Here is an 11500-nt window from a genome sequence, read left to right on the forward strand (position 1 = left end):
TTTTATTTTTTTTTAATTATATAATTATTTATAATATTCTTGTTTTGTTACTAAAATAATATACCTTAGAAATGTTACAAGTAAAATATTAAAGTCTCTTTAAAAAAATAATTAAATAAAATATAATTATATATTTCCTTGTATTGATTTTGGGGTGAAATTTGACCAGGATAAATTAAAGAAGCAAACAAACACTTCCATAATGTATACATAATTTTCAATATAAATAATATAAGTATTTATACATTCCTCATTCTCATGAAAGTAATATCTCTTAAAACATGAAAATATTTTATTGCATATATTTACTAAAATCTATCATTTTTATAAACTGGCAAATACATAGCTTCAAGAACAATCAATTAAAAAAATGCATTTTAAAAGCTGCATTTAAAAATGACTAAACAAAATAATTATTAAATATAATTTATTTATTTACCTGGTAGTTTACTTTTTTTAAACATTGCATGAGTAATGATTTATTTACTTATTTATTTTCAAATGAATAAAACTGAATAAAAATAAAACTGCTTTTATTTTTCAAGCAGCGCCTCTTGTCGTCCACATAAAAGGTATCATCTCTCATAATTGTATCTGTGGTTCTGACAGTATGATGGTATATGAATGGCTAAAGTATATGTTTGCATGAAGCATCTCACCTCAGGGTTATAGCTGTTTTCCAAGATGGCATCAGGCTTCCCAGCCACTTTCATGGTAACCTGAGAGAATTCCTCTGTTACACCCCAAACCCTCACGACACCCAGGGTCAGTCTGTCAGCCTCGGCCAGCCCATTTACGGAAACCTCGCTGGTAAGAGTACGCTATAAACATAATCACACAGCACAGCTGTTACACACACATGCCCATTTACAGCATGAACAAAAATGCTGTTGAATATGATAACTGCTGACAGTAAAACATCCAGATACATTATAGTAATGAATATGTGTGAGGAAAATTCAAACTTGGACGTATGACCCGTTTCTTGAGATGAACTCACTTTAATCTTACTAGAACAGAATGAATAATAACAGAAAATTGTGTTGTTTCAGTATTTATGTAACATCTGTGCCGAGACAACTCAAACTAGCTGAATCTGACCTCGTTTTACAAACAGTTCTCAACTCCATAGGGCCATGTTTTCCCCACCGCTCAAATAATCTCAGCATATATGACATCAAACACACAGGACGTCCAGAGAGCTCTGACCTGGGCCAAGTGGCCTTGAGCTGCTACTGCATGAAACAGTTTTGGATCTGGATTTGTTCATAAATAGAGAGCGGCCACAGATGTTTGGCTTCAAGTGAGATGGACAATCTTGGATTCCCTATTGGATTCAATGACCACAATCCAAATAAATCTGAAAGAACTGCACACTTAGCTTTCTTCAAAACATATTAACGTACATCAAACACAGAGAAAGTTGTCAAGAGGTATCGCCCATTCTGAACAGTATCTGTTAGGAGAAAGAAAAAAGATTAAAAGAAGCACAGTATTTTAAAACAATGTGATAAATTATCTTCGTACTCAAACAAATACAGAAACTAATATGCTGCATATATAACGGTAAGCTTTAAGAACACACTTTAATTGCTTCTAATGCTGAGATTTTAAATTAGAATATGTTAGCAATTTGCTACAACAAAAAAGTAATAAATCCAACATAGGCTCATTGGAAATATGTGCTTCTTCCTACAGTTTTGCTAAAATCCAAAAACATGCCTATACATACAATTCAGTGCACACTAGTGCGGTAATACGGTACCAAATTTTAATCCTTTTCAAAGAAATTATGATTACAGGGGCAGATCAGTGATTAATCGAGACTTATTTTCACATGTTTCTTTGCACAATATGATGTAATGACCTCAGAATGCTTTTACCATAGTATGTGATTTGTAAATTAACACATTTTGACATTCGCATCACATAACTAGCTCCATATGTATGGATTTTCTGATGTAGTTAACTTGCTCGGAAGCGCACCCGGTACAGCATTGCACTGCAGAGAAAAATGTGTTTTTATCACTTTTATTAACAATATTGGATATGTTTATGGTGGGGCTTAGTGTAGGTAGTATGTTACTTTCCACCCCAAGAACATTAAACTATTAGTGCCATTCACTGGACATTTCACTTCCGAACTGCCGCAATATGTACAGTCAACTTAATAAAAAGTTGCAAGAGTTGCATTTGTCTGTTTTGGATAAAAGCTACTTGCTGAACACTTCACTTTGAAAGCATCGCAATACAGTGCAACAAAGTATTATCAATGTCATATTTCCACATATTTCCAATGAACCTGGGTTGAATAAATCATTAATGGAACTGGAAGCATCAAGAGAAATCAAAACCATTCAATTCCTCATGATTCCCATCCCTACACACACACACACACACACACACACACACACACAAGCAAAACTCACTGATTCCCTCTCCGTCATCCCAGAACAGGGATCCATGTGCTACACCTTCATCATTTAGAGCAACAATCAGACCCAGAGGATTCAGACGACTACAAGAAAAAAACAAAACATAACATACAACCTCTGACATTTACATATGATTAATTATTCAGTGTTCAGAAACTTGCTCATCTTCTTGATAAACAACAGTGTGAAGTCTTAAATGCACAGAGAGAAGTGGGAAATTGACTGTTTGTGGTGCAAGTATAGAAAAATGGCTCCTTAAACAGGGCTTAACAAAGATGCAGGCTCTCTTCACCTGTAGTGCGTGTTGTTCTCTGGTTTCTGCCAGGGCAGGATGTGTCCTGCTCTCACATGCAGGTTAATTTTTGTCAACGGTGTATCCATATCCACAAACTGTCCTTGCACCCCAACAGCTTCACCCTGGAAGACAAATCACACACAAGCAGATAAGAGCCCCCAATATATAGATGACAAAGTAGTGCAGGTTGAATGTGTTTGCCAGCTTCATTATGATTGGTTGTTTATTTGAGATCCAATTAAAATCTTGTTAGTAAAGATTTGGATGCTTACCAATAAAATGCTTACTTGCATGTTGGTAAAATGCTTACCGTGTGGTAATCATACCAGCGCTCATTTGGCACGTATCCCCTGACCACAGTAACACCCTTCACAGAACAAAATCAATGAGAAAAAATAAAAAAAAACATTTTGCACTATATATATATATATATATATATACTGTATATACTCTATATACTTACTAAAATATTTAGTATGCATAATTTTTTAAATATTAAAATAGTAAGTTAAGTAATATAATTAAAATGTACTAATTATAATTAGTAAATAATACAAATACATTAATTTAAATTATTAATTAATTAAATTATACTAACTAAAAATAAATACATTTTTATTTAAAAAAAATTGCATGTTGCTCATTTCAGGGGCGTTATGTAAACATTAAACAACCTGAAAATGAACTACTGGATACTTTGGCTTGTAGTGTGACCGTAGCCAGGGTGTTTTTGTGTTCATACCGGGTCCAAAGCAGGTGTGATTAGAAGAGCGGGACCCCAGAGGAACTGTCGGTCGATGTCCCATGTTTTTTCATCAGTGACAAACCTACAGTACAGAACACAGCATTGAGAACATCATCCACTCAACAGTGTACATGCAGTTCATGAGAGAAAAAAACTGAGTAAAACTGAGAGAGGTTTAGAGCATGAAATGAAAACATGCAAAGGTTGAGATGCTGAACAAAATAGTACATTCAGTCCAATAGATCAGGCTGCTAAAAACAGCGTGGAAGAGGAAGGTTAGACGGGACAAAGCAACGATACCAAAGCAGGCTACAAAAAATCATTAGATACAGGAATATAAGACCAATACAGAGGCCCGAGTTCTGATTAGTCATTCCCATGATGCTTTGGGGGAAATGTAATTGAAACGAGAGGATGGACTGAAAATAGCGTCAGAAAGAAAAGATGGTGTAATGAAGATATATTTGGAAGGGAAGAGAGGAGCAGAACATGAATGAAGGTCTTAAAGGGATATTTCATACGAAAAGGAAACTTCTGTCATCATTTACTCACAAGCCTTAAAGTTTTTCCTTAAAGTTCTCTCAAAGTTATGAAAAACAATTCTTCCAATAATGTCAATAGAATGTTTGTTCAAAGTTATCTGGTCTTATAATGCTCTCCAAATGTTAGCACAAAAACATTAAATGAGTCAAAGATGGAAATTGGTTTTCAAGCATCAAAACAATAGAAGTTTAATAGAGGTTTAAATTTTGTTGCCCCCCCCATACATTAGAATTATGTCACTTTTACTATTATTTATTTACTTTCTCAGCAAACAAATAATGACTATCACACATTTACAGAATACCTACTAAAATGTCTTTCAGTGTAACATTAGTTCATATACCAAACAATCCCATCAGGCATATTCAGAACAAGAATCACTAAATTACATTAAAAGACTCTATTTAAGGATCACAGTGCAGCCTTAAAAAAAAAAAAGAATTAACTGTAATTTTAAATCTTTACCTATCTTTGTTACTATCCTTCAAACCACTAGGTTTTAACCATTTGTAAGATTTAATAATTTAAACTATAATAAAATGTAGTATGATCAATTATTCTTTTATGTATTTTAATAAGTACAGGTCAGAATATGTAAGCATGTTGTTTAATTTGTATATAAATAAATCTCTTATGCGGAATGATAATGGAACATTATTTCACCCATATTTTGACATTTTATTTTCACAAAAGCCATTTTAAACATTAAAGTAGACACTTTACTTGATTTAATATGCTTTCTTTGTATATAAAATCACTTTTGTAAATTTATTCATGGAATATTTTTCTGAAATGTTTTAGTAGAATGTTTGAGATTTTTTAAATGTTACTATTGTTTCAGAACATTCAGGGAACATTCAAAAGAAACATTCTCATAATGTTTACAAAATGATAAAATGGAATGTTCCCTTAAAGTTTGAATAGATAAATAATAATAAAAAAGGTTTCTAAAATGTCGCATCCATTTTTTTTTTAATTGTTTTAAAAACTCATGGTTTTGAAATTGCATGAGGGGGAGCAAATGATGACAAAATGATTTTCATTAGTGGGTGAACTATAGAGAAACATGAGTACTGGTGAACACTCACTCGTGCAACAGCGGTCTGACCACAGTGTTTCCGTGAACGTGGGCTTCATACATCAGTGTGTACAAATACGGCAGGAGGGTGTAGCGAATGTTCAGCACATCACGAGACATAGCAGCAAACTCCGGCCCCCAGGCCACGGGATCCTGCCTCTGTCAAAGATAACAAAAATTCAACTCATTACAGTCATCTTTTAATGTTTATTATTAATAATAATAATAATAATAATAATAATAATAATAATAAACTGGTAACTTGATACAAAGTAAATATTTTCCAGATAATATTTTATTTTATATGCTGTTTTGCAACAATATTTAATCATGAAAAGTGCTTTATTATATTACTACTACTAATAATAAATAATAAATCTTTTTTTTTTTTGCTGCTTTGCAATAATATTTATTATGAATCGTGCTATTCGAATAAATTTTAATTTAATTAAAAATATGTTTCTTATAATAATAATAATAATAATAATAATAATAATAATAATAATAATAATAATAATACAAAAAAAGGACCTCTGGAATATATAGCAATAGAAATGTAACAAACAGTTAATATCAATATTTCATAAACTATTTGTATTATCTTAATAACTGATTCATTTATGATCCAGCTGCAAACAGATAGATTTGGAACAACACTGCATGTCCTGCATTATGCATTGTGACACCATGGGAATAGATACTTTAGCCCTGAACTATATTTCATATTTGCACAATCCAAATCCATACAGCTGTGTCCCGTTGAAACCAGACATATCTGTACAGTACACCATGTTTAGCATCTGTGCCTGTGTGTGTGTGTGTGTGTATGTGTGTAGGCTGAATGTTAGAGAGTGGCTCTGCCGTCGCTGGCCTGTATGCGGGTCTGGCGCTCACACTGACTGCTGTTAAGAGCGGTGGGTGTGAGTTAATGTTCTCACAGATATAAAGGTGAAATATATCTGATAATTATTTCTCAAGTACCTTGCTAACACTTAAACATGAACTAAACTTCTTGAAGTGAGTGTCTGTATGTTATGCTAAGGCTAAAAAAAAAAAAGCTCCTATAAATGTCCTTAAAACAAGCTACATATGCAAAACTGCGTTGGATATTAAAGCTTGTTTTCAGAGAATGTATCTTGAATAAACCTTGTTTTTCACCTGCTTATGGTTAAAAAAAAGTACAACAAATAAATAAATAAATAAAATATGCCAGTGCCCTTATAAAATACCCTTACAGTTTTAAAAGATAAGTTCTCTGAAAATGAGCCTTAATATCTTGCAGTTTTGCTTCTTAGGTAAACTTATCTTGTTTAAAGGATATTTAAATGAGTTTAAAACTGGAAAACACAAAGATACTCTTTAAGAAAGGGATTTTTGCATATTAACATGATTTTGTTTTTTTAAGGTTCAAAGAAAAAAAATACACACATACATACACACACACACACACACACACACACACAATCTATATTATTTTCTGAAAAACAAGTTATTTAGTAGTTATTGTTTTTAAATAAATAAATAAATACATATATATATATATATATATATATATGTATTTATTTATTTATTTAAAAACAATAACTACTAAATAACTTGTTTTTCAGAAAATAATATAGATTAAAAACTATAATAGTATCTCAATTATACTAACAGCAATGTAATAGAGTTAATATCAGTATTTTATTAAATATTTGTATTATCTGAATAATTGATTCATTTAATAAATAACTAATAAAAACTATAAAATAGTATTGAATAATAATAATAATAATAATAATAATAATAATAATGATGGCAGCCTTAGCAAACACACTGAATACTGTAGGTTTATACTGTTCTTGCCCTTCTGACCTCTAGAATCTTTAGTATTTCCCACTCGCTCACTCATAGAGTGTAAACTCCTTCTCCTAATGTAATGGGAAAAGCTAATATCTCTGTGTTAAAGTGTTTGTATGAACTAGACCTTCCTCCAGTTAGAGCCAACTGCTGCTCGCAGACAAAAAGCCAAATTATTCCAAATGTACTGCCCTCTGACTGCATTAGCATGTGACTTAGTGCGATGGAGAGACGGACGAACTTGGAAATCCTGGCAGGAGTGTAAGAATTATGAGCCACACTGCAGAAGCACGTCTCTCTCTCTCTTTAAGATTAAGATTATAAAGATTACGATTTTAACATTAAGATTAAAAGTTATATGTAAATTATTTATTTATTTAAATCCATTTTTTTTTACTTTTAATTTGATACAAAGTAAACATTTTCCAGATAATTTATTTATTTACTTTTTGAAACGTTGATAATTTATTATATATATATTTTTTTTTTATTTATAAAATACAAATATATGTTTTTTAATATTTAAAAATTATTTTCTGTTAATTAAAAAAAAAAATTTAACTGGAAAAACAAAACAAAACAAAACAAAACTTTATTTTAGCTAGTTTTAGCTTTATTTTAGCCAACACATAATTTCTTATTTTCATTTAATTTTACTTGATGTACTAAAATGTGACCCTGGACCACAAAACCATAAGGGGACATTTATGCATCATCTGAAAGCTGAATAAATAAGCTTTCCATTGATGTATGGTTTGTTAGGATAGGACAATATTTGGCCGAGATACAACTATTTGAAAATCTGGAATCTGAGGGTGCAAAACAATCAAAATATTGAGAAAATCATCTTTAAAGTTGTCCAAATTAAGTTCTTAGCAATGCATATTACTGATAATACATTTTTGATATATTTACAGTAGGAAATTTACAAAAATATCATCATGGAACATGATCTTTACTTAACATCCTAATGATTTTTGGCATAAAATAAAAAAAGCGATAATTTTGACCCATACAATGTATTTTTGGCTATTGCTACAAATATACCCATGCGACTGGTTTTTTGGTCCAGGGTCACAAATAATTACAACAAACACTGAAATGAATTTATAAAATTAATAAAAACTATATAAAGCCAGGAACCATGAATTGCTACTTCTAGTGCTAGTCAGAGCACGTTACTTGACAAAAATGTGGTTATTAATATTAGTCCATTTCCTGCTAAAGAAATACTTTAAATGCATATAAGTGAATTTATTCAGCTTTTAGAAATACACTACCATACAGATGACAACAAACTCCCGTTTTGATTTGAAGTGTCTCTCTGTCTCTTATTCACTATCTGCCATGTCTTTCTCTCTATCACTTAGTAATTCAGGCCACCTTGATACACTCCATCCTTTGCCGTTTGTCTCTGGATGACCTTCCATTTGCCTGCGCAGCCACATTAAAGCTAATGACATCTTGGAGGGGTAATTACAGCAGCAAGGGGACGTGCAGGGATAAACACGTCCGGGCGCAGGGGCAGAGCCCAGCTGAGGACAGTCTCTTATTGAAACTGTCTTTGAGACACGCGGAGGGCACATCCACACCGGAGCAAGTGAATGACTCGGCAGAACACCAGCGGAAAATGTGCGGACATGCTGTCTCCCAAGCACTGCTCTGCACTTTTGTTTTAATAAAGCCCTCTAAATTCCCTGGTCACTGTCAGTGCGTGCCAAATACCAGAATTAATACATATCATGACATTTTAAAAGAGTTTTTGCTAGCATTTTTACTTCTGTGTTTTACTCTACACTCTTAAAAATAAAGGTGCTTCAAAAGGTTCTTCAAGCGATGCCATAGAAGAACCATTTTTGGTTCCACAAAGAACCATTCAGTCAAAGGTTCTTTAAAGAACCATCTCTTTCTTACCTTTTTGTAATCTGAAGAACCTTATTTCGCCACAAAGAACCTTTTGTCAAACAGAAAGGTTCTTCAGATGTTAAAGGTTCTTTATGGAACCATTTAGACAAAAAGGTTCTTCTATGGCATCGTGAAGCACCTTTATTTTTAAGAGTGTAGCCAAAATACCAAAGGAATATGCACATATAATATTGCACAAATGTTTTTTTTTTTCATTTGCTTTTTCGCCATTTTTATTGACAAAGACTGGGAAATGATAGGGAGCAGATAGCAAACGCTATTTCTTCAACCCCGATTTCTGTCATAATTGGCAACAAATCCTAAAGGATTGTAATAGAAATTCTCACGATTCTAACACAACACAAAACAAAAACCTGATCCTTTAGTTCCCATATCCTGTTCCCAAAAGGACTGTCATAACTACCAAAAGGATAAAAAGCCGTTGTAGGATAGCAAAATAAATTGAAAGAAAAGCCTGATAGATTTTACAGTTCCTACAGATGTCCTTTAACCATTTAGTAAAGAAATGGTAAAAAAAAAATAATAATAAAATAAATAAATAAAATAAAACAAAAATGTTTTAGTTAATTAAAATCAGGTTAAATTATGAATGAATGAATGTATTAGTTAATGTTAAGTTAAGTGAATGTTAAGTTAAATGAATAAATAAATAAATAAATAAATAGTTCTTTATGGAACCATTTAGACAAAAAGGTTCTTCTATGGCATCGTGAAGCACCTTTATTTTTAAGAGTGTAGCCAAAATACCAAAGGAATATGCACATATAATATTGCACAAATGTTTTTTTTTTTCATTTGCTTTTTCGCCATTTTTATTGACAAAGACTGGGAAATGATAGGGAGCAGATAGCAAACGCTATTTCTTCAACCCCGATTTCTGTCATAATTGGCAACAAATCCTAAAGGATTGTAATAGAAATTCTCACGATTCTAACACAACACAAAACAAAAACCTGATCCTTTAGTTCCCATATCCTGTTCCCAAAAGGACTGTCATAACTACCAAAAGGATAAAAAGCCGTTGTAGGATAGCAAAATAAATTGAAAGAAAAGCCTGATAGATTTTACAGTTCCTACAGATGTCCTTTAACCATTTAGTAAAGAGATGGTAAAAAAATAAAAAAGAAATAAATAAATAAAATAAAACAAAAATGTTTTAGTTAATTAAAATCAGGTTAAATTATGAATGAATGAATGTATTAGTTAATGTTAAGTTAAGTGAATGTTAAGTTAAATGAATAAATAAATAAATAAATAAATAGATACATAAATAAATAAATACATTTTATTTTAAAATATTTAGACAAACAAACAAATGTAAATAAATAAATAAATAAAAGTTAATTTAAATGTATATAAAGTCAAATTAAATGTGAACTTTAAAATATTCAAACAAACAAACTAATAAATAAAGAAAGAAATACAATTCAGTTAATTTAAATGTGTATAAAGTTAAATTAAAATAAAATGTATTAGAATAAATATATTAAATTTAATATTCAAACACACTTTTAAATTTAATTTAGGTTAATTTAAATAAATCTAAATTAAATTTAAATGTTAAATCAATAAATAAATCAATAAATCAATCAATCAATCAATCAATCAATCAATCAATCAATCAATCAACCAATCAATCAACTCCCAACATGACTCTTAGAATCAAATAAGAATAAATATAAATCCATATGGAACTTCTATTTATCCAGTAGAATCTTATTTGATTCCCATTAGGATTACATTTACATTTATTAATTTTGACATTTGTGTCCAATTCTTCACCACCTGAGCTACAGGATCCTATAGAACATTCAGGGCACATTCCTTAGGCGACATTCCCACTCTAAATTATATTTCTGTTTGTTCGTCCTTTGTTTAATCACCCATTTAGCAAAGCCATTTCTAAATGACTGAAGCCCAGAAGGCTTCTCGATAACTTTGAGCATTTAATTATACCCCAAAATGTATCTGTTAGCAACAAAGCTGCCACGTCCACTCACTGAAGAATTTTCCCCACGCCATATCAATCCCTCTCACTCCCCGGGCTTATTGGATTTTTGTGACAGGTCCCAGCACTTGCAAAGGTCACATTTTAAACAAGTGCCAGAGTGAATACCTGACAGCTCACCTGTCTATGGGTGCCAGATATTAGTCAGAGTCCGTGTGGGAGGCCCTTTTCAATTGCCGCCGTGTGTTTTGGAGCGTTGTGATGAACTACTGTCTGTCTCAGTGATTCAGAGATCATTTTCATACTCTCTCAGGGCGTCATACAGACAAGCGTTCATGTAGGAAGTTGTCATGGCTGTCCGTACAGTGACTTTATCTTGTTTCACCCTCTGTTTTGATTCCTGTCACTCACTGTCACTGATTATCAGGCTGAACACCAAATCAGGCTCAATTAAGGTCCGTTTCACACTGTTTACTGAACAATGTCCCACATGTCTGTCTATCTATCTATCTATCTATCTGTCTGTCTGTCTGTCTGTCTGTCTGTCTGTCTGTCTGTCTGTCTGTCTGTCTGTCTGTCTGTCTGTCTGTCTGTCTGTCTGTCTGTCTGTCTGTCTGTCTGTCTGTCTGTCTGTCTGTCTGTCTGTCTGTCTGTCTGTCTGTCTGTCTATCTATCTATCTATCTATCTATC

At 32.1% G+C, this 11500-nt stretch overlaps 1 protein-coding gene across 1 annotated transcript in view; it reads right to left on the reverse strand.

Moving 5' to 3' along the window:
• Nucleotides 1-11500, reverse strand: part of LOC107660689 (maltase-glucoamylase, intestinal-like) — a 52658-nt gene that overhangs the window by 2359 nt on the left and 38799 nt on the right. The window contains exons 41-47 of the mRNA XM_016450081.1: nucleotides 5107-5255; nucleotides 3473-3557; nucleotides 3041-3097; nucleotides 2728-2852; nucleotides 2430-2518; nucleotides 1407-1456; nucleotides 660-821 (exon numbers count right to left, since the gene is read on the reverse strand). Coding sequence (XP_016305567.1) covers nucleotides 660-821; nucleotides 1407-1456; nucleotides 2430-2518; nucleotides 2728-2852; nucleotides 3041-3097; nucleotides 3473-3557; nucleotides 5107-5255 — 717 coding nt within the window. The remainder of the gene's footprint in view (nucleotides 1-659; nucleotides 822-1406; nucleotides 1457-2429; nucleotides 2519-2727; nucleotides 2853-3040; nucleotides 3098-3472; nucleotides 3558-5106; nucleotides 5256-11500) is intronic.

Source organism: Sinocyclocheilus anshuiensis, unplaced genomic scaffold (assembly GCF_001515605.1).
Source record: "Sinocyclocheilus anshuiensis isolate Anshui unplaced genomic scaffold, SAMN03320099.WGS_v1.1 scaffold948, whole genome shotgun sequence".
Lineage (NCBI taxonomy): Eukaryota > Metazoa > Chordata > Actinopteri > Cypriniformes > Cyprinidae > Sinocyclocheilus > Sinocyclocheilus anshuiensis.